The following is a 23,996-nucleotide window of genomic DNA, read 5'->3' as shown; positions in this document are numbered from 1 at the left end:
GGCAGATTGAAGGAGGGAAGCTGCAGACACAGATGTATGATCTCGATCACAAACATCATGGCATCCTGATAAGTTGCTGCGAAAGTTAAAGGATGGAACGAAGGCATTATTTTTATATTCAGAATAATCTTTCAACAGGCAATTTGGTCGAGATTAGAAACTGGGGTGATGTTCATAGGAAACAGCCAGATCTGTTGACTGTTGGTTCAGCCAATTTTTGAGGTAGGACAAGATCTCTCAAACTTGAATGAATGGAGCTGGAAGATGTGCCAATGGAGAACGATGGGTGAGAGAGATTTGAAGATGGTGGGAACATGGAAATATGAATAGGAAGCAAAACAAAAGGTCAACTCAGCACCACTTTCTCAAGAACAACTGAAGATGAACAATAAATACTGGACCCACCAGCAACACCTGAACGAATCACAATTAGGATTAATATCACTGACATATCGAGTGAATTTTGACGATTTGTGGCAGCAGTACAGAACAAGACATAAAAACTGATCTGAGTTACAAACATAAATAAGCAGTGGAAAATGAATTAAAGGAGACACTGGATGAAGGAGAGGAATCCCGAGGATCTAAATCGCCAATTAACAGTGAATCTCCCCGGCATCCTCTGCCCACGTCTACATAAAATGTTCCAGCTTGTGGACTGTTCAGCCTGCACCTCGTGGAGTTCAGTTTTCAATTTGAACCAGAACACTGTCCAATGCCATTGAACAGCTGAAACAGTGATGTTCTGATTCTCTGCACCAGAACAGGCTGTACTGTCAGAAATGGAACTCAGTCACTGGCAAAATGTTGTTTACTGCAGTCCTCCAGGTCACTGGAATAATTCAGCAGAACTGATTTACAGTGGCCTGATATCCCATCCACTGGATGTATACACGGACAAACTACAGAGTACCTGTCATTTCCACATGAGATGACTGTGGGTCAGTAAGTTATCAAATGTAGTGTTTCCAGAGGGAACCAGAAGATGCTTTTGGTCCTTCCTTGGTCTCTCCACTTGTTGCCAGTGTGTGAGAGCTCTCTGAACCTCCTTCGGTCCAATGCTTGAATGTCTGGTCCAGTTCTGAGCTGGTTGATTGCCTCATGTTAGGACACTGAGTATCACAATGAACCTGACCAAGCCCGGGTTCATCTCTGTTCACTGCAGCACTTCACTGAAGCAAGTTTTGAATAAATTGTGTAGATTGTAACTCAGGGGGATTACTACCATCAGGGAGGAGGCACAGGAGCCTGAAGACACACATTCATTGATTTAGGAACAGCTTCTTCCCTTCTGTCATCAGATTTCTGAATGGTCCGTGAACCCGTGAAGATGAACTCACTGTTTTTGCTCTTTTTGCATGACTATATATCTTACTGTAATTTATAGTATATTTTATTTATTGCACTGTACAGTTGCCACAAAACAACAAATTTCATGATATTTGTCAGTAAGATTCATTCTCAATTCTGATTCTGAGAATTTCAAATAGTTTCATTTTCTTTTTTTTTTAGTGATTATGTTCTTTGGATCTAACCTGATATTCTTATTTGGCATTTCTGTCAGCAATTCCATTCCAGGTAAGTGCTTGAACGTTATTCTGTATTTACATGAAATGATGGACTTGGTGCTGAGCAGAGGGATAGAATGAAGTGCCTCTGTCAGAACATTGTGAACTGCTTCATCTGGATCACAAACACATACAGTCCTTGGCCCCACGGCTGAGACTGGGAAACCTGCTGGAGGTTTAAAATATCTGAATGTCCATTTTAGTTTAAATCTCTGTTCAGAACAACTGGCCACACAAAATTTCAGACAATTATAGACAAGTCATGGAAAGTCAGATTGTGTTTCTGAACATAATCTCAGGAGATAGTCTTTCCTTTCTGGACTCGATTTTGAATTCACTAACTTTAGGTAACTTGCTTTCTCTGTTTATCTTTGTAAGAAATAGCCACTTCTGCCGTCATCCATCTGACATTGCCTCATGATTTTTCTCTCTCTATTAACAAGGCATGTCCTTCAGCCCTGTTACTTGTGATGTCTGACACTGACAAAGAAGCTTTATGTGCTTCTAATTGCAACAATAACTCAGCGTATCAGATATTCCCTTTGATCCACCCATCTCTGCCCCATCTAGGTCACGCTGAGCAATTTAAGCTACCTGCTTCAATCCAGCTGCACTGGGTCCATAGACTTCAGTACCCCTACCATCCATGTACCTCTCCAAACTTCCCTTACAGGCCGAAATCAAGCTTGCATGCACCACCTGTGCTGGCAGCTCATTCCGCGCTCTCACGACCCTTTGAGTGAAAAAGTTTCCCCTCATGTTCCCCTTACTCCTTTCACCATTAGCCCATGACCTCTAGTTGAAATTCCATCCAACCTCAGTGAAAAAAGCCTGAAATTTACCCAAAATATACCCCTCATAACTTTGTATACCTATATCAAATATCCTCTCAGTCCTTTAGATGCCAAGGAATAAAGTCCAAACCTTTTCAATCTTTCCATGTAGCTCAGGTACTCCAAACCTGGCAACAACCTGATAAAATATCTCTGTATTCTCTCAACCTTAATTACAACTTTCCTGTAGGTAGATGACCAAAGTGGCACACAGTACTCCAAATTATTCTTATGACTTATCCAACTTCAACATAACATCCCATCTCCTGCACTCAATACTTTGATTTATGAAGGCCAATGTGCCAAAAGCTTTCTTGATGACCCCATCAATCTGTGATACCACTTTCAATGAATTATGGACTTGTATTCCCAGATCCCTTTCATCAACTAAACTCCTCAGTGTCCGACTGTTCACTGTGTTGGTCCTACCAAAGTGCAATACCTCACACTTGTCTGTATTAAATTCCATCTGCCATTTTTCAGCCCATTTTTCCAGCTGGTCCCGATCCCGCTCCAAGCCATGATAGTCTTCCTCGCTGTTCACTACACCCCCAATATTGCTGACATCTGCAAAGTTGCTGATCCAGTTAACCATATTATCATCCAGATAGATGATATAGATGACAAACAATGGACCCAACACCAGTCCCTCGGCACTCCACTGGTCTCAGGCTTCCATTCTGACAGGCAACCACCTACTACCTGCGGTCTGTATAGACTCCATGAAGTTGATGCCATTTTGCCTTGTTTCTGTAGCCTCTGTGTCTGTCTGCTGAGTAAATACAGATGTAAATTATGTATTTAAGATCTCCTCTTGACTTTTGGCTCCACACATGTATTACCATTCTGATCTTCCAGAGGACCAATTTTGTCAGTTGAAATCCTTTTGCTTTGAACATATCTGTAGACTCCCTCAGGATTCTCCTTCACTTTGTCTGCTAAAGCAACCTCAAGCCTTCCTTTAGCTCTCCTGATTTCTTTCCTAACTGTTCTCTCATTTCTTATACTCCATAAGCACTTCATTTGTTCTTACCTGCCTGTACCTGCAATGTACCTCTGTTTGTTTCTTAAACAAGGCCTCAATATCTCTTGAAAACCAAAGTTCCCCACACCTGTTATCTTTACCTTTTATTCAGACAGGCACATTCAAGCTTGGTACTTTCAAAATTTCATTTTTGAAAGCCTCCCACTTACCAAGTGCATATTTGCCAGAAAACATCCTGTCCAAATCCACACTTACTAGATCTACTCCTATACCAACAAAATTGGCCTTTCTCCATTATAGAATCTTAACCTGCAGACCAGACCTATCTTTCTGCATATTTTCATCAAAACTAATGACATTGTGATCGCGAGATGCAAAGTGTTCTCCTACACAGACTTCTGTCACCTTTCCTATCTCATTCCCTAACAGCAGATCAAGTATCACACACTCTTTCGTTGGGAATTCTAATACTGATTAAGAAAGTTTCCTGAACACATTTGACAAACTCTATCCAGTATGATCCTTTGACACTATGGGAGTCCAAGTCAATATATTGCAAGTTTAAATCAGCAGCTATAACAACTTTATATTTCTTGCAACATTCTGCAATCTCTCCATAAATTTGTTCCTCTAAATCCCACGGACTTTTGTATAATCTGTAATGTGCCCCATTAACGTGTTCACACTTTTCTTATTCCTCAGTTCCACCATAATGTCTCACTAGATGAGTTCTCCAGTCTGGCCTGGCTGAACACTGCCAGGATATTATCCTTGACTAGTAAAATATCCCCTCCTCCTTTAATCCCTCCCGCTGTGTTGTGTCTAAAACAATGGAACCCCAGAATATTGAGCTGCCAGTTCACCCCCTCCTACAGCCATCTCCCTACCATATTCCCAGGTATTGATCCATGCTGTGAGCTCATCAGCCTTTCCTACAGTACTTCTTGCATAGAGCTGCATAACACTAAGGGGCAGAAAACGCTGGTGGGAGTTGTGTACAGGCCACCTAACAGTAGTAGTGAGGTTGGGGATGGTATTAAACAGGAAATTAGAAATGTGTGCAATAAAGGAAAAGCAGTTATAATGGGTGACTTCAATCTACATGTAGATTGGATGAACCAAATTGATAAGGGTGCTGAGGAAGAGGATTTCTTGGAATGTATGCGGTATGGTTTTTTTGAACCAACATGTCGAGGAACCAACTAGAGAGCAGGCTATTCTAGACTGGGTATTGAGCAATGAGGAAGGGTTAATTAGCAATCTTGTCATGAGAGGCCCCTTGGGTAAGAGTGACCATAATATGGTGGAATTCTTCATTAAGATGGAGAGTGACATAGTTAATTCAGAAACAAAGGTTCTGAACTTAAAGAGGGGTAACTTTGAAGGTATGAGACGTGAATTAGCTAAGATAGACTGGCAAATGACACTTAAAGGGTTGACGGTGGATATGCAATGGCAAGCATTTAAAGATCACATGGATGAACTACAACAATTGTTCATCCCAGTTTGGCAAAAGAATAAATCAAGGAAGGTAGTGCACCCATGGCTGACAAGGGAAATTAGGGATAGTATCAATTCCAAAGAAGAAGCATGCAAATTAGCCAGAAAAAGTGGCGCACCTGAGGACTGGGAGAAATTCAGTGTTCAGCAGAGGAGGACAAAGGGCTTAATTAGGAAGGGGAAAAAAGGTTATGAGAGAAAACTGGCAAGGAACATAAAAACTGACTGTAAAAGCTTTTATAGATATGTGAAAAGAAAAAGATTGGTTAAGACAAATGTAGGTCCCTACAGACAGAAACAGGTGAATTGATTATGGGCAGCAAGGACATGGCAGACCAATCGAATAATTACTTTGGTTCTGTCTTCACTAAGGAGGACATAAATAATCTTCCGGAAATGGTAGGGGACAGAGGGTTCAGTGAGATGGAGGAACTGAGGGAAATACATGTTAGGAGGGAAGTGGTGTTGGGTAAATTGAAGGGATTAAAGGCAGATAAATCCCCAGGGCCGGATGGTCTGCATCCCAGAGTGCTTAAGGAAGTAGCCCAAGAAATAGTGGATGCATTAGTGATAATTTTTCAAAACTCTTTAGATTCTGGACTGGTTCCTGAGGATTGGAGGGTGGCTAATGTAACCCCACTTTTTAAAAAAGGAGGGAGAGAGAAACCAGGGAATTATAGTCCGGTTAGCCTAACATCAGAGGTGGGGAAAATGCTAACGTCAGCTAAAGATGTGATAACAGCACATTTGGAAAGCAGTGAAATCATCGGACAAAGTCAGCATGGGCTTGTGAAAGGAAAATCATGTCTGACGAATCTCATAGAATTTTTTGAGGATGTAACTAGTAGAGTGGATAGGGGAGAACCAGTGGATGTGGTATATTTGGATTTTCAAAAGGCTTTTGACAAGCTCCCACACAGGAGATTAGTGTGCAAACTTAAAGCACACGGTACTGGGGGTAAGGTATTGATGTGGATAGAGAATTAGTTGGCAGACAGGAAGCAAAGAGTGGGAATAAATGGGACCTTTTCAGAATGGCAGGCAGTGACTAGTGGGGTACCGCAAGGCTCAGTGCTGGGACCCCAGTTGTTTACAATATATATTAATGACTTGGATGAGGGAATTAAATGCAGCATCTCCAAGTCTGCGTATGACACGAAGCTGGGCGGCAGCGTTAGCTGTGAGGAGGATGCTAAGAGGATGCAGGGTGACTTGGATAGGTTGGGTGAGTGGGCAAATTCATGGCAGATGAAATTTAATGTGGATAAATGTGAAGTTATCCACTTTGGTGGCAAAAAGAGGAAAACAGATTATTATCTGAATGGTGGCCAATTATGAAAAGGGGAGGTGCAACGAGACCTGAGTGTCATTATACACCAGTCATTGAAAGTGGGCATGCAGGTACAGCAGGCGGTGAAAAAGGCGAATGGCATGCTGGCATTTATAGCAAGAGGATTCGAGTACAGGAGCAGGGAGGTACTACTGCAGTTGTACAAGGCCTTGGTGAGACCACACCTGGAGTATTGTGTGCAGTTTTGGTCCCTTAATCTGAGGAAAGACATCCTTGCCATAGAGGGAGTACAAAGAAGGTTCACCAGATTGATTCCTGGGATGGCAGGACTTTCATATGATGAAAGACTGAGTGAACTAGGCTTATACTCGTTGGAATTTAGAAGATTGAGCGGGGATCTTATTGAAACGTATAAAATCCTAAAGGGATTGGACAGGCTAGATGCAGGAAGATTGTTCCCGATGTTGGGGAAGTCCAGAACGAGGGGCACAGTTTGAGGATAAAGGGGAAGCCTTTTAGGATCGAGATTAGGAAAAACTTCTTCACACAGAGAGTGGTGAATCTGTGGAATTCTCTGCCACAGGAAACAGTTGAGGCCAGTTCATTGGCTGTATTTAAGAGGGAGTTAGATATGGCCCTTGTGGCTAAAGGGATCGGGGGTATGGAGGGAAGGCTGGTGCAGGGTTCTGAGTTGGATGATCAGCCATGATCATATTGAATGGCGATGCAGGCTGGAAGGGCCGAATGGCCTACTCCTGCACCTATTTTCTATGTTTCTATGAAGTATACACAGCTCAGGACATTAGTTGCACCATGCTCAACCTTTTGATTCACGCCCGTCCCTACAACCTCTCCACTATCTGTAACTTCTGTACAGGTCCCATTTTCTCTGGAAGAGAGCCCGATGTTCCAAGAATCTGATGCTCTCCCTCCTACACCACCTCCTTAGTCATGTGTTAAACTGTATAATCTTCCTATCTCTGGCCTCACTAGAACATGGCCTGAATAGCAATCCCGAGATCACAAACCTGGAAGTTCTGCCCTTCAGCTTAGCATCGAACTCCTGAACTCACTTTGCAGAACCTTTTCACTCTTCTTACCCTCATAGGCCACGACTTCTGGCTGTTCACCCTCCCACTTCAGAATGCTGAGGACTTAATCCAAGATGTCCTGGACCCAGGCACCCAGGAGGCAGCATAACATCTGGGAATCTCGTTCTTGTCCACAGAACCTCCTTTCTGTTCCCTAATGAATGAATCCCCTATCACCACAGTTCACCCCTTCTTCCCCCTTCCCTCCTGAATTACAGAGCCAGACTCAGTGCCAGAGACCTGACCGCTGTGACTGTCCTCTGCTCGGTCATCCCACCGCCCCCCCAACAGTATCCAAGTGGTGTACCTGTTGTTGATGGGGATGGCCACAGGGATACTCTGCACTGGCTGTTTAATCCCTTTCCCTGTTCTGACTGTCACCCAATTTCCCGTGTTCTCCACCTTGGGTGTAACTACTTCTCGATATGTCCTATCTATCAACCCCTCAGCCTCCCAGTTCCAGCTCCAAATCCTTAACACAGAGTGTGAGAAGCTGTAGCTGGAAGCATTTCTCACAGGTGTAGTCATCGGGGACATTGGAGATCTCCCTGACTTCCCACATCCCGCAAGCGGAGCACTCCACTATCCTGCCTGGCATCTCTACTGTTTCTAACTGAGCAACCATAAAGAAGGAAAAACAATAAAATCTTGTGGGAGGGGAAGAAAACTCTACCTACAGCTTTTTTTTTTGCTTTCTTTGACTGAAGCCTTGAAGAGCTAAAGCCTGAAAATTTCCACTCTAACTCTGACCACTCCAATGATGGCCGCTCCACTAGCCACTGCCTTACTCTAATTTGTTCATACCAATCAATCCTGAATTCAGGTTGGGTGCTGCTCAAAGTACCAAACTGCCATGAGTCACTGCATTTTCTGCACAATGGGAGAACGGGAGTGAACTATGTCTTCTCAGGCATCCAATCTCTTCGATAGGGCGCTGCCCAACTGACAATCAAAAAGTCATTCTCTCTATTCTGAGAGTGTCTAGGATCTGCAATATTAACTCTGTTTCACCTTCCGCAGATGCTACACAAACTGCTGTGTGTTTCCAAAATTTTTTTTTATTAAAGACAGAGCTGATAGATTCTAAATACTGAATATCTAAAAACACCAGTGATCCAATCCCTATGGGCGAGTAGAGTTTCTAATTATTGATTATTTTAATTATTAATGTCATGAATGGATATTGAAGTTCATCAAAACTGGAGGAAAACAAGTTCCAATGAGGAAATTCGGACTGTACAATAGGATATCGATAGATTGAATGAGTGATAACTCAGCACATGGAGTTTAATAGAGGAAAGTGTGAGGTGGAGCCCTTGAGTAAGAGGAATTTTTATGTTAATGAGAGGAATTGTAAATAAGTGAATTGCAGAGGGATCAATTTGTTCTTGTAAGGGAATCACAAAAGATCTGGTGCAGCAAGTAATCAGGAACAGAAGTGACATATAAGCCTTACTTGCGAGGGATTTGGAGTTTAGAGATGGGGAAGTATTGCTACAGTTGTGCAGAGTGTTGGAGAGTCCACTTGGTACTGTGCACAGTTCTGGTCCCCTTGTTTCAGAACAATTGCACTGACACTGCCAGCAGTCCAAAAGTGATCCATAAGCATCATTCCTGGGATGAGAGGCTTTTCCCACCACAAGCAGCTGAGAGGTATTTAAAGAAAAGATGGATAAATATTTGAAAGATTGAGGAATTCAGGATTGTGTGGGACTGGGACAGAAGAGAATATGAGGCCTGGGGCAGATCATGTGTATCAGATGATGAGAGGCATTGATGGTGTGGATAGTCAGAGGCTTTTTCCGAGGGCTGAAATGGTTGCCACAAGAGGACACAGGTTTAAGCTGCTGGGGAGTTGGTACAGAGATGTCAGGGGTAAGTTTTTTACGCAGAGAGTGGTGAGTGCATGGAATGGGCTGTCGGCAACAGTGGTGAAGGTGGATACGATAGGGTCTTTTAAGAGACTTTTGGATAGGTACATGGAGCTTAGAAAAATAGAGGGCTATAGGTAAGCCTAGTAATTTCTAAGGTAGGGACATGTTTGACACAACTTTGTGGGCCGAAAGGCCTGTATTGTGCTGTAGGTTTTCTATGTTTCTATCTCCAACTGTATTGAATGGTGGGGCAGGTTTAAGGAGCTGAGTGACCGACTCCCCTTTTATTTTCCTGTGTTTTCATCTTCTTGCAAAAGAACAATGGATTGTAACACAAGAGATTCTGTAGATACCGGAAATCCAGAGAAACACACACAAAGTGCTGGAGGAACTCAGCATGTTTGGCAGCAGCTGTGGAAAGGAATAAAGTGCTTGATGTTTCGGGCTACCCTTCATCAGGACCAGAAAGAAAGGCGAAAGAGCCAGAATAGGAACGTGGGGGGAGGTGAAAGAGTACAAGGTGATTGGTGAAGCCATGTGGAGGAGGAGGTAGGTGGGTGGGGGAGGGAGTGGAGTGAGAAGCTGGGAGGTGATAGGTGGAAAAGGCAAATGGCTGACAAATGAATCCAATCGGACAGGAGAGTGGTCCATGAGAGGAATGGATGGAGGAGAGGCAGGGGCTTCTGACAGTGAACTCATCAAGGTTTGGCCATCTCAACACCAGAAGGAGAACCCAGTGCAGAATATTGGCAGCAGGTAACAGGGAAATACTGACTGAGGAAGAGGGAGTAAGTCAGTCTATTCTTGGCCGGCGTAACATTTCAGTGGCTTGTTAACCCAGCACAGCAGGTAGAGTCAGTTGGTGCAGACCAGAAGTCACAGGTTGACAAGACTGGGCAGTGATTAGCACATCCCTTCCCTGCAGGAGATAAGGGGAACAAATTGGTTGTGGCAACAATTGGCAGCTCTCCTGCTCATTTTTCTGGCGTATTGTTGCATGTTTGCTTATCTGAATGTATTTGTAATTGCAGGTTTTTACAGCAAGGACATTGTCACATTTGCTGCATCAATCACAATGGTGGTGGTGTTTCTAGTGGCTTTTATTTTATATGTGATTCTTTGGTGGACAGGTAAGTGTTATTGCCTACACTTGGGTTTAAACTTCAGGCATCTCTCCAAGGAAATTGGAGTTAATTTTAAAAGAAAAATCACCCCCCCCCCCACTCTGGGTCCCTGAGACATGAGGGATGAAATTCCCCTGTATTTTTGCCCAGTTGTGGAGTGGTGTTTCACAGTGACACCACTGCTGGGACGATTCCAGACTCACCTCTGACCTGGTGTCTGAGATGGTACTTGAGGGTAAAATGTCTCAACTCAATTGTGTTACACACATGATGTTGTCGAAGGTGCTGTGACTGGTGATGTAGAGGTGAGGAGTGAGGGACCACTCCTCACTGCACACACGTGGCTCCTCCATGGAGAGAGTTAAGAGCACCAAATTTCTGAGAGTGCACAAAATTGATGATCTTACCTGGTCCGTCATCACCACCTCTTTGGATAAGAAAGCACAGCAGCACCTCGATTCCTTGAGGAGATCGTGGCTAACCCCCACCCCCATCCCCCATGATAACCAGTTTTTACAGGACCCCAATCGAGAGTGTCCTGACTGGCTGCATCTCTGTCTGGTACAGGAATTTCAAGGCATCTGACCGCAAGTCCCAACAATGGATCCAAGTGTTGCTGAGAGGATCACTGGGGTCTCTCTCTCACCCATTAGATATATTTATCAGGAGTGTTACATACGCAGAACACTTAGCATTGTCAGTGTTTCCTCCCATCCACCCAGTAATCTTTTTGATCCCCCACCATCAGGCAGGAGGTACCGTAGCATTAAAACAAGATCAGTCAGGATGAGAAACAGTTTCTTCCCCCAGGCCGTAAGACTATTGAACTTCCTGCCACCACCCAGGTCTTAAAATGTATGGAGCACCAGTGGTGTGAGATTGTTTACTTTTCAGTTGTATTATATATGCATCTTGTTATGTGTTAATTTATTTGTGGTGATATTACTTTGTGTTATGCACGTGAGTTACATGTACTGTGTTGTGCACATTAATCCAGAGGAAAGTGGTCTCATTTGATGGTATGCATGTATACGGTTGAATGTCAATAACTTTAACTTGAAAGTTGCTCATTAATCCTGATGAAGGTGAGGTGAGACAGTGGTAAAGCCCCTCCTCATGACATGGATTTTAGCAAAGTTTTATTAAAAATTTCCTCATGGCGTTCTCAAGAAACTGAGTGTCCATGGGATCCAAGAAAAGATGGTGTTGGAATAAAAATTGGTTCAGAGGGAGGAAGCAAACAGTGAGGATCAATGGGAGTTTCAGTGTCTGGAGGGACATGTGTGGTGAGTTAAGCAGGGCTCAGTAATAGGTCCCTTGCTGTTTAAGGTTCATGTCAATGATTTGAACTTGAATTGAGGAAAATGATCAGGAAGTTTCCTGCTGATCACAATTGTACAGGGTTTCTTCTTTTTATGTTAAATTTAAAATGGCTTCTTTGTTAGGTTAATCTTCTAAACTGCTGCGTATGTGGATTAAAATGGCTTCTATGTTATGTTAAATGCAGTTTGGTTGACAGTGAAGAAGAAAGGTCTGGTCACAGAAAGTTATCACTGGTCTCCTTGGATACACAAAAGAGGAAATGGAATTCAGTCTGGAAATGTTTACAGCAGTGCTTTTGGAGAGGGCAAACCAGGCAAAGGAACAAACAGTAAACAGAAAACTAAGGCATGGAGAGGAACTGACAACTCTCAATGTTCATGGGCACAGATCCCAGAAAGATGGGTTGCTAGGTTACCTGGCTTCTGTAATTGCAGCAGCATAAGTGTGGTAGGTATGATATGGATGTGGAGAGAAATGGTTTCAAGGAGAAGTAATCAGGAATGGACAGCTGAGTGAACTGGCATAGATGGGCTGAATGGCCTCCTTCCCTGTGGTAAGGAAAGTGGGGTCTTGCTTTTTGTTTTGTGCAGAGAGCTGGTGATGGGAGATGTGAAAGGGTGAGGAACAATACCTGAGAAGAGGGAACTATTCGCAATGGCATTAACATTGGAACCAGGAGAGGAGGTTGGTCATGAACAGGATCTAACAGAAGGAGGGTTGAGCATGAAAAAGAAATGGATAGAATCCAGACTCGATGCAATTTCAACACCAGGGCATCGAGGGACATTTGGGATGGTTGGTCCAATGGGCAAAGGGAAGTAGGGAAACTACAGGGGCAGATGCACAGTCTGAATCCCAGCCATTCATGGGTTCAGTGCACATTATTAGAATATTTCAGCACGGTGAATTGTGGAAACAGTGGTGAATTAGGGGTTCTCTTTGCATTTCTGCACAGTCTTTGAATGAACAATTGGTGAAGGAGAGCAGGACCTGATGATACTGAATAGGGTGCAGCCAGATCTGACGATGGACGGTTAAAGCCATTTTTCACTAAGGACACACCCACACTTGCATCTCTCATTTGAGGGAGTGCAGATGGAGGCTCTACCACAGCAGATACTCAGATGAGGGATTAATGTAGGTGTTCGCAAATAAAATTAAGTGAGGCATTTTATGTTTATTGAAACCCGTAACACATTTTATTGAACTCCCAAACCAACACACAAAAACGTGCTAAAACTCTTTACATAATAATGTCATCTCATCAGAGCAGCCTCTTAAAGTGAAACCACAACTCAGTGTCGATGGTTGTGAATTATGTACATTTCTGCCAGTCATGTTACCCTACACAGGGCCCTCTGGAATTAACTAAAACCAGCATTGGGAGCCTGTCTGAAGCTGGGATCAGCAGCCCGGCTCGGGTCCTGTGCCCGTTCAGAGGTGATGGCAGGGGCACGGCCGTGGAATACTCCAAATCTCGGTGGGCTGGGTTAAGGTGATCTTCTGAAATATGTTCAGGTTTATCCCTCTTATCAATGATCGAAGTCTTTTCCCTCCATTCCAAAATGCAGAATGGGCCATTGTAAGGGGGCCTAAGGGGATGTTGGTGTGCATCATGGTGGACAAAAACAAACGAGGTGGAATGTAGGTCAACAGGAACCCAAGAGTGATTTATTTTGTAGCCTGGGAAAAATACAACTCAGGACAACAAATACCTTTTCGGGTCTTTAATTCCTTTATCTGCTTGAGATATTTTAATGCTGAAAGAGGGTATCAAAATAAAACAACAAAATGAATTTAAATAAGTGCACAGTTCCTGCTGTTACAATCTCAGCTTAACTTCGGTCCCACACTTGTGTGTCAACGAGTTACGTATGCAGTATGAAAATAAATTAAACAAAATATACAGAACCAATACGGTGGTGGCAATTCTAAAAAAAACAATGCAAACAACATCAGAATCCCACCATTGCTGTACCTTGTACATAACATTGAAAATATCAATAAATGCATCTCGTCTTAATGAAGATGTACACTCACTTTGACACACATGTGCTTAACTTCCAAACACGTACAGGCTGGACTCTGAAACGAATTCTCCTCACTCACACTACTCAGCCGATGAGGAACTTCACACAACCATGCCATCCTGTGCCAATACCTTACTCACGAAAATCTGGGAAAAGCAGCTCCCAGCACTCGATGTTTGTCCTGCAGAACATTGTAACTCTTCTTTCTACTCCACATGTGCATAATGATGTCACTGTTTTCTCTTAAAGGCACAGGCAGCTATTTTAGTGTTACCAGGGTGAATGCACAAGTGCACTTTAACAATAAAAAATAATATTTAACAGTCACCTGGTTACATTCTCCCCTGCATACAGGTAAGCATCCTCGATTACTCGCTCACTGCAAAGGTATTTTTAACCTCTTTAACTGCTTCTCTGAATGGAGCTGAACCTGGACGAGCCAGTATCTGTGACACTGCTGCAGGACTCATGGAGGCCACATCTCGGACTGACCTTGGTTCGTGATGTGGGTTAGAGTGCTGTCCAGCATTTACTCTTTCACTCCTGCGGGGTACTACAACAGGAGGACCACCAACATCTGACCCTGTATCATCAGTCTCAGGCACTACAGTCTCAGTTCCAGACATTTTTACAGTCCCAGAAGATATGCTGCCAAGACTGGAGTCAAGATTCTGTACACCCTGTTCTGACACATCTTAGACAATTGACAATAGACAATACGTACAGGAGTAGGCCATTCGGCCCTTTGAGCCAGCACCACCATTCACTGTGATCATGGCTGATCATCCACAATCAGCATCCAGTTCCTGCCTTATCCCCATAACCTTTGATTCCGCTATCTTTAAGAGCTCTATCCATCTCTTTCTTGAAAGCATCCAGAGACTTGGCCTCCACAGCCTTCTGGGGCAGAGCATTCCATACATCCACCACTCTCTGGGTGAAAAAGTTTTTCCTCAACTCCTTTCTAAATGGCCTTCCCCCTTATTCTTAAACTGTGGCCTATGGTTCTTCTACCAATATCACATCATTCTGTAAATCCTCAGAATCTGATTCATGTCCCGGGGACATGAGTTTATCGTCTCCTTCGAGGAGTTGGGGTAGGAAGGTTCTCTCAGGGCCTGATGTCTACCCTGTTCACCCTCTTGATCGGCCCTCCCTCCAAAGGTTTCACAGTGTATGTGCTGTCTAGTACCTACACCAGCCTGTAGACAGTTGATTTCCAAGCACCCTGGACCTTATTACAGCCTAATGGCCTATTCCTGAGGTAAACCAGTGTATTTACGTCAATCTTCAGAAAATGAATTTTATCCTCCAGTAAGGCAATGCTGAACAGTCGGTAATAAGGGGAATATCCGGTGGTGACGTGAGGCGTCACATTATACGCATTCATTAACTCGGGTAGATGCTCTGGCCACCTGCGTTTCTTTTCTGGAGACAACGTACACAACAAATCATGCATCGCCCTGTTGAAACACTCACACTGAGTGTTGCCAGTAGGATGATGAGGTGTAGTACGGCTTTTCTTTACCCCGTACAGTTTGCAGAGCTCAGCTATGCCTTCTCATTTGAAGTTACGGCCCTGGTCAGAATGCAACCTCTCAGGAACACCGTACTTTATAAACCATTCCCTCAAGAGCACCTTTGCTGTGGTATCGGCCTTTTGATCCTGAGCTGGGAATGCTTGGGTGAACTCTGTAAAAATGTCTGTGACTACTTAGACAGTCTCACACCCATCAGCTGTCGGTTCAAGCACAGTGAAATCTACAGCAACAACTTTGAGCTGCTGAGAAGCAAGGAATGATTTCATGGGGGGACAGATCTTAAGGCATCTTAGTGAGCACACAATGCGGACAATTTTTGATCCACCATGTCACATCCTCATGCATGCCCACCCAAACACATCTGCTTCTCAACAAGTGTGGAGTACGCTCTATGCCTTGATGGCCCATAGAGTCATGTACAGACCCTAACACTTTACTCCTCAAGCTGGTAGGTAACAGAAGCTGATAACACTCCCCGTGCTTCTCATACTCAAATACACGATACTGTAAACCCTTACGCTCCCTGATCAATGTGTGGGAGCAGGAACGCATCATTATTGGTCTTAAGAATCAGTCTCCAATAATGAACACAGTCCTATGCTGCCTTCAGTCTTCACTATGAAAGGGTGTGTGAAATTGGCAAAGCTGAGGATGGGTGAAATGGCTAGTTTTTTTTTTGGGCAAGTCAAAGGCGGTTTGACATTCTTCTGTCCAAGACTGTTTTAACAGCTGGTTTGTTTTACTAGGACTCTCTGAATTAAAACACAGATTCACTCCATCATGCAGCGGACCTGCAATCTTTGAGAATCCCTGAATGAGCCGTCTATAAGAACTGCAAAAGCTGATAAATGATCTGAAGTCTTTGACTGTAGATGGTTCTGGCCATTGCTGAAGATCCGAGACCTTCTCGGGATCTGTGCCTATCCCCTTGGTTGATATCTGGTGTCCTAAATTCTTAACCTCTGACTGCAGAAAATGACTTTTTTCCAATTTCACCTTCGGACCAGTTTCCTTGAGGTGCTGAAGTGCAGTGTCAAGCCTCTCCAAGTGTCCCTGGAGAGTCTGTGAATACATCACAATATCATCCAGGTATACAAGCATAAATTGGAAGACTAAGTCATTCATGGTTGCCTGCATGAGTCTTTGGAAAGTCACCAGCCCATTGCTGACCCAAATGTCATGTGAAGATATTCATATATGATTCTGAGATACACCCTGCGGATGCGCTGGGACACATCATCAGTGATGTAACCTGGGGTCGTCGGGTGTTTCGGGTCTTTCAACATCATACACCCTCGCCCAGGCGACCCAGCCGGGGTTGATCAGATCCCAGCTTGTGTGCCAGCAGCATTGCCCCACGGATCACCCCTCCTGATCCATAGCCATCAGGAGGCTCTCTCAGCGGCCTCTGTGATGGTCCTGATTGCTTTCCTCTTGCCAGCCCTGGTGATGCCAAGTAGGGTGTAGACTCTGCAGAGTGAGTGGCCGGCAAAACCCCTGTACCCGACTTCGATGGGCTCACAGTGAGCCCTCCAGCCTTGCCTCCAGCTCTGCTCCACCAGCTCCTGGTACTTGGCCCGCTTCCACTCATTTCCCTCCTCAATGTGGTCCTCCCAGGGAACTGTCAACTGAATGAGGACAACCTGCTTCGAGGACACTGAAGAAAGGACCACATCCGGCCTCAGCGAAGTTGTTGCTATTTGGTTGGGAAACTTCAGCTGCCTCCCCTGGTCAACTTAAAGCAGCCAGTCTGCTGCGGCAGGCCCGATGATGATGCTGGTCTGGGCTGACGTGGGGGCTGTACTCCGGCTCTGACAAAGGAGATGTTCTTCCTCTGACCACTCTGTTTGCTGGTGGTCATGGCCATCGCAATGCTCTCTGCCACTGGCTTCAGCATCTGGTCATGATGAAACCAGTAGCGACCTTCCCCCAAGGCTTTAGGGCAGCTGCGAAGGATGTGCTCCAGTGATCCTCTTCCTGGACAGAGAGGACATGCTGGTGTATCGCTCTTGCCCAGACATTGAGGTTTACAGGGCCTGACCAGACATCATAGACAGCCTGGATCATATATTTAATGTGCTGGGTTCTGCCTGCCAGATGTCAGACCAGGAGATTTTCCACTACAGCGCACCTTCCCACCTTGTCCGTGCTCCCTGATGCCACATGCCCACCGTCCTGCTACTCCTCTCCTCTCCAACGCCAGCCCGCACTTCCTCCAGGACTAGTTGGCGTCTGTCCTTGCCTTTGGCCTTGTCATAGCGAGGTTGTGAAAGGGAGTCCAGCCCCACTCGCCCAGTTGACACTGTCCCCACCAGAGCCCTGTGTCTCAGCCGGGACTCTGCTACCACCAGCCCTCCCTGTGTCTTCCACTTTCTGCCCGTCCATACCTGGATGCCAGCTGCTGCCACTTTAGGGCCCTTGGAATCCATGTACTGCAGCACCTCTCTTGTGCGGGAAACCCCGAACTCCTCGCCCAGGCTGCTGAAGGGAAGTCGCAGCTTATTGCACCTTCCGTACAGTGCTGCACCACTCAGACTACGAGGTTGGCCCAGCCACCTCGAAGGTAGTTACTGACCTTTCTATCCAGCAACTCCACAGTTGTCACAGGCACCTCGTATACCAGCAGCGACCATAGGGTTCAGGGTAGGATGCCATGCTGGTGAATCCAGGCTTTGAGCCTTTCAGGTAGGCCTGACTTGTCCACCGTGGTGAACCAGCTCTCAAGCTCCTTGGAAGCTGATCGGACGGCAGCTGCATCTGAGGCTACAGTCGAAGACCTTCCCCAGGCTCTCGACTGGCTTCTCGGTGATAGATGGGATTGAAGTGCCATCCAAGGTAAAACGAAACCCGTCCACCACTTTGCCCTTCTTCAACACCATGGACCTGGATTTAGCTGGTTTGGAGCTCATCCGTGCCCATGCGATGAGCTTTTCCAGGCCCTGGAGGATCCACCTGCTGCCAGGAACTGATGTTGTCGTGACAATGAGGTCATCCATAAAGGCTCTGATCGGGGGCTGCCGAACACCAGACTTGGTCAGCGGGCCTCTACACTCTGCCTCAGCTGCCTTGACTATCATATTCATGGCAAGGGCAAAGAGAATAATGGAGATTGCGCACACAGTTATAATCCCCTTCTCCAGCCTATACCAGCCTGGTGTCACAGCTCCAGCAGTGACTCTCAGTCTGAACTTCCCGTAGTAGTTCATGATGAGGTCCTTGACCTTTCTGGGAACATGGTGTTGGTCCAGTGTAAACTCCACCAGTTTGTGGGGTATTGGCCCATACGCATTGGCGAGATCTAGCCAAAGCACGACCAGGCCTCCCTTCCCCATGTGCACCTCCCTGATCAGCTGGGTGACGACTCCAGAGTGTTCCAGGCACCCAGGCACTCCGGGAATTCCACCCTTCTGCCCTGAAGTGTCGATTTAAGCGTTCTTGAGGAGAAAGTCTGTCATCCAGCGGAACAAGACACTAAAGAAGGTTTATCCTTCCACACTAAGCAGCAAGATGGTTCTGAACTGCTCCAGGTTCGACTGCTTGTGGATCCAGACCCCCTCTGCGTACCTCCACTGGTCTGCCACTGTCCCCCTGCATCAGATCACTCGCAGGATCTTCCAAAGAATCCTGAGGAGCTCCAGGCAGTGCTTGTACACCTTGTAGGGTCCTCCGCTGGGTCCTGGCGCAGAACTGGCTCTGGCTGAAGACACAACCTCCTGGCAACACTCACAACACGCTGGAGGAACTCAGCAGGTTGGTCAGCATCCGTGGAAAAGATCGGTCGACGTTTCGGGCCGAAACCCTTCGTCAGGACTGTAGGGGGAAGGGGCAGAGGCCCTATATAGAAGGTGGGGGGAGGGTGGGAAGGAGAAGGCTGGTAGGTTCAGTTGAAAAAACAGTAAGGGGAAAGACAAAGGGGTGGGAGAGGGGAGGCAGGGAGGTGATAGACAGGAAAGGTGAAGAAAGAATAGGGGAAAACACAATAGGTAGTAGAAGGAGGCGGAACCATGAGGGAGGTGATAGGCAGCTGGGGGAGGGGGCAGAGTGACATAGGGATAGAGGAAGGGAGGGGGAGGGAATTACCGGAAGTTGGAGAATTCTATGTTCATACCAATGGACTGGAAACTACCTAGACAGTATATGAGGTGTTGCTCCTCCAACCTGAGTTTAGCCTCATCATGGCAGTAGAGGAGGCCATGTACGGACATATCTGAATGGGAGTGGGAAGCAGAGTTGAAGTGGGTGGCTACTGGGAGATCCTGTCTGTCTTGGCGGACGGAGCGGAGGTGCTCGACGAAGTGGTCCCCCAATCTGTGTCGGGTTTCACCGATGTAGAGGATGCTGCACCGGGAACACTGGACTTCCCTCTAGGTGGGCTGTTACGTAACCGTCAACAATGAATATCAAGTGAGTCAGGTTATATAAAAACAACAAACATTTATTAAACACGGATAAACAATAAAAACAAATGAAAACCTTAACCGGAAGTTAACTGCTATGCGGCCGTTCAACAAATCGTCACTCTGTCCTGATTCTTAAAGTGATAAATTCGGAAACAGTTCTTAAAGCGGTAAAGTCAAATACAGTTCTTAAAATGGTAAATTCGAAAGTCCAACAGATTTATACATTCAATTGGGAGGGACTTCTCTGGAGAAGGGTTTCTTCATAGACACGACTTTCCTGCTGGTTCTGTCCAAAGGATTCACGAGGAAGGAAATAAACGGCTTAAAACAACTGACCTTAATTTCTAGAGAGCACCTTGCATGAACTTCCTTGCTCTTTTGGCAAGAGTTATCGCCGATGCAGGTCGCTACTTCTTCAACGAAGACTCAATAAGGTCGATCCTTTATTACACTGCCAAACATTCCTGATTTCTCTTAATCCCTCATGTCCTGTACTTCGATGAAGTCTTCACTCTCCAATACTACTGAAAAGATACACTAACAAACCTGGCAGCAATGATCAACCTGCTGGCTCAGACTTCCGTATCTTACATTAGAACATAAAACTCCATTTAAAATCAAAACTGCGTCATACTGCAAATACACAGCGGAGCGGAGTATCTCACTGACGTTCTAACTGGAAAACCCTAAAAAAAGCTAACTGCGTCACCTGAGGTCTTCTCTTTTATACCCGTGGTGAACATGTCATCACGTGACCTCGCATCGGCAGGAAAATTACATCAGGTGACCTCCAAAAGATCATTACATCATTCTCACAAGAAAGTCACAGGATCTCCTTGAGGTATGTAACAGGGCTCCCTCACATTGAACTCTACTATGGGGAGTGGTTGGCTTGTAAGGGCTCTGTGGAGGCCCAGCTCTTGCTCCCTTGCAGGGTCACTCAGGATGTTATCAAGGAAATGGTCTAACTCTTCTTTAGAGCACAGAAGGCGGCCACTGCGTTTCTGCCCTAGGAGCTGTTTTGTAAACCCAAACGGATTGGCTATGAAGGCAGTTTGCTTCCTGGCTCTTTCTCTCCCTCACCTCCTGTGCCACTCTGCTCTACGCAGGGTCATTAGCTTCTTCCTGCGGATGTTCCGGAGCTCAATCAGGGGAGATTCCTCCTCCGTTGCTACCGTGAACTGCTGTGTCAGGGACTGGAGCTCTTGGCGCAGTTGGTGGATCTGGGCTGCCCTGCAGTTCATCGTTTATTGGGATCTGGTGGTCTTTCCCTCCTCTATTCCAAACCTCTCCGTGGCAAAGCTGACAATGATGGTGGTCATTGTCTGAAGCTGCTGTCAACATCTCCCTTGTCTGTATGATCCTTGCTACATCCCCATCGAACTGGAGCCACTCCTTCTCATTGTTGGCTGGGGGCCACTTAATCCGGCGCTGTTGAACGACGTTGCTTGGCACAGAAGCTTCTGGTGCTTGGAGGTTCTGGGCTCTGTGGGGTGACTCCAGGCCGGGCTCCTCCTGCATCTCACCGGACGTAAATCCTGTGTGCTGTGCAGTATTCTCCACTCCAAGCACTTCATTCTGACCTGATGGATCTTTAGGCCGTGCTTGTTCTTACAAACCTTGCTGCAAATGCATCTCTCTCTCGTCGTCAATTATCCATTTGCTTTGGTCGTTGATATTAGGACCGTCCTATTGTGGTGCTCATTCTCCTCCCCCCCACCCCCCCCCGGGCTCCCCTGGGGGTGTCCTTCATTGGGTTTATCTGTAGCTTTCTTAGGTTCTTCTTCACAGAAGCTGCAGGTTGGGCTGCTACCCCTCCCTGCCCCGCTTGCCGTCTTTCCGAGCTGTCAACTGTCTCTCCAGTCGTCACCAATCTGTTCTTGGTGGTCACCCAGCCTGTTCCTGAGAGTCACTGGCTCAGTCAGCTTGTGTAATTCTGAGATACATCCTGCGGATGCGCTGGGACACATCATCAGTGATGTAACCTGGGGTCAGCGGGTGTTTCGGGTCTTTCAACATCATACACCCTCGCCCGGGTGACCCAGCCAGGGTTGATCAGACTAAACAGGATCGAAAAGTAGCCTGATACCTATCACACTCCTCTACTACCACTTGGTGGTAACCAGTCGTGAGGTCTGTTGTTGAGAAAAATTGCACTACCCACAGGGCATCAAGACCCTCATCAATACGGGGGACGGGGAATGTGTCCTATTTGGCCTTGAGATTCAGTCTCCGATAATCTACACACAGTCTTATGCTACCAACAGCCTTCTGTAGCAACACTACAGGGGAGACGCACGCACGATCGCTCTCCTGAATCACACCATTCTTTCAGCTGTGCACTTTCACTTCACTGTAATGACTGGGCGGAACGTGACGGAGTGGCTGTGAAACGGGCTCGTCATCAATTAACTGAATTTCATGCTTCACCTTGTCAGTGTCCCCAAGGTCTTCATCTTCAACAGCGAAGATATCCAGGTACTTAACCAGTAATGTTCTTAGCTGTGCTTGTTGTTCTTCACTACCCCAATGTTTAGAATTGACTTTAACTTGTGGTTACTACCCTCCTCCTTTACACCAGCAGTCATTTGTTCAATGCCAGCTGAGATCCGCTGAAATCTTACAGCACATTGCTGATCACTATCTACACACTCTAACTTTGACAGTGTACCCAGCTGGGTCCTGGGTGAGAGCCATACATCCTCTTGAGAGAGGTTGAAACTCTGTACTGGTACTGTACGACTACGAGAGTCAACGAGCATGGGAATAACTACTAGACCACCTGATAGAGGTGTGTTAAGTGGATGAGGTAACATCTTATGGTCACAACCAACATCTCCAGTAGCCTTCCTAGCCACAATGGTAACTACAGATCCAGCAGATATGTGCTCAGTATCTTTTCCTGATACTCGGACTATGGCTTTCTTTTCAGTAGTTCACATCTGCACTTTCTGGAAATCATCTCTCCAGCCAGAATCCAACTTTCCTTCTAGAGTCGTGTCAAATCATGCGTAGACAAGTTGTCTACATTGGATTATAATGTTCATGCCTACAATGCACTGGATGGGTTGTTCAGTGTTAACAGAATCCCTAACAAGTAGAAACAAGTAAAAATCCCAATGTGAGGAATATCAAGACTGTCAGTGGCTGTTAACCTAATCCAGCCAGCAGTGAACAACTTATCCTCATCCTCTCCATTCAAGTGTTCTCGAAAGAACTGCTCAGTCATGGTCCTCACTTGACTACCTGTGTCTTACAGACAATGGACAGTGACACCTGATATCTGAAGCACAACGACAGTACATGGTCCTCTGGCACGTTGCAGCGACTGGTCACGGGACGTCTGTACATTATCTGTGAGGTTGCCCCGAATTGCCCGACTCACAACAGCCTGAGGGCTGGAAGATGCCGGCTCTACGTCCCTCACACTTCACTTCTGTGGGCAATTCTTGACCACGTCCCCCCCCCACCTGACACATGAAACATATTGGTTGCCCATCCTCTGTGAATCTCGGCTGCAACTTGGGCCTACTGCTAATAGCATATGCCACACCTCTCTGTACAGTAAGATCTTTCACTGCTTGAGTCAACTCACTAGTGGCTTTGCCCTGCTCTGCGACTACTTTAAGGACATCGTCTACAGTGACAGACTTGGATTCCTGAGCTTCATGAGGTGAGCACTGTGCCTGGCTACTGCCACACTTTGACTTTACAGTCTTTACATTTCCTGAGGACTCTTAAAAACCACAGATGAGCCTCCTCTCGCACTTCTAACTTCGAGGACCCAGGGTATTTCGCACAATGCAAAAATAGTCTCCTCACTATCCCACGCGTGTGTAATGACATCACCATCTCCCTTAAAGGCACAGACAACTATTCCAGCATTCCCCGAATGGATGCCTAGGTACACTTTTAACGATACTGAATAAGATCTGACGGTCATCCGTTTACATACTGCATACAAAAGTCAAAACCCTCTAAACTGGCTTGGAATTACCACATTGCTGCTGCCAAATTTTGTAGCCTGGGAAGAATATACACTCAGAACAACAAATACTTTTTCAAGTTTTTAATTCCTTTATCTGTTTGAGATATTTTAATGCAGAAAGCAACTATCAAAAGCTTAACTTTGGTCCACACACTTATGTATCAACTAGTTACGTATGCAGTATGAAAATAAATTAAACAAAATGTACAAAGCCAATATGGTAGCGGCAATTCGAAAAAAAATAATACAAGCATCATTAAAATCCCACCAACCTGTAGCTTGTACACAACATCAAAAATCCGAATAAATAAGAGCTATATTCACGTTGGCACAACTTCCAAACACATACTGGCTAGTCAAGCCTTTCTCAAACTTTTTGCTCTGGAGGAATCCTTGAATTAATTTTCAGATCTCAGGGATCTCCTGATTAAAAAATTACTATATCTAC

The 23,996-nt window shown here is 45.6% G+C and overlaps 1 protein-coding gene across 1 annotated transcript in view; it reads left to right on the top strand.

The window, feature by feature from the left end:
- The window catches only part of LOC140198439 (uncharacterized), a 163,841-nt gene that overhangs the window by 97,526 nt on the left and 42,319 nt on the right, over positions 1–23,996 (top strand). Inside the window, exons 12-13 of the mRNA XM_072259529.1 lie at positions 1,513–1,578; positions 10,174–10,272. Coding sequence (XP_072115630.1) covers positions 1,513–1,578; positions 10,174–10,272 — 165 coding nt within the window. The remainder of the gene's footprint in view (positions 1–1,512; positions 1,579–10,173; positions 10,273–23,996) is intronic.

The sequence above is a fragment of the Mobula birostris genome, chromosome 5, assembly GCF_030028105.1.
Source record: "Mobula birostris isolate sMobBir1 chromosome 5, sMobBir1.hap1, whole genome shotgun sequence".
NCBI classification, from domain to species: domain Eukaryota; kingdom Metazoa; phylum Chordata; class Chondrichthyes; order Myliobatiformes; family Myliobatidae; genus Mobula; species Mobula birostris.
Note: the sequence above shows the minus strand (reverse complement) of the source record. Positions and strands in the feature narration are given on the sequence as shown.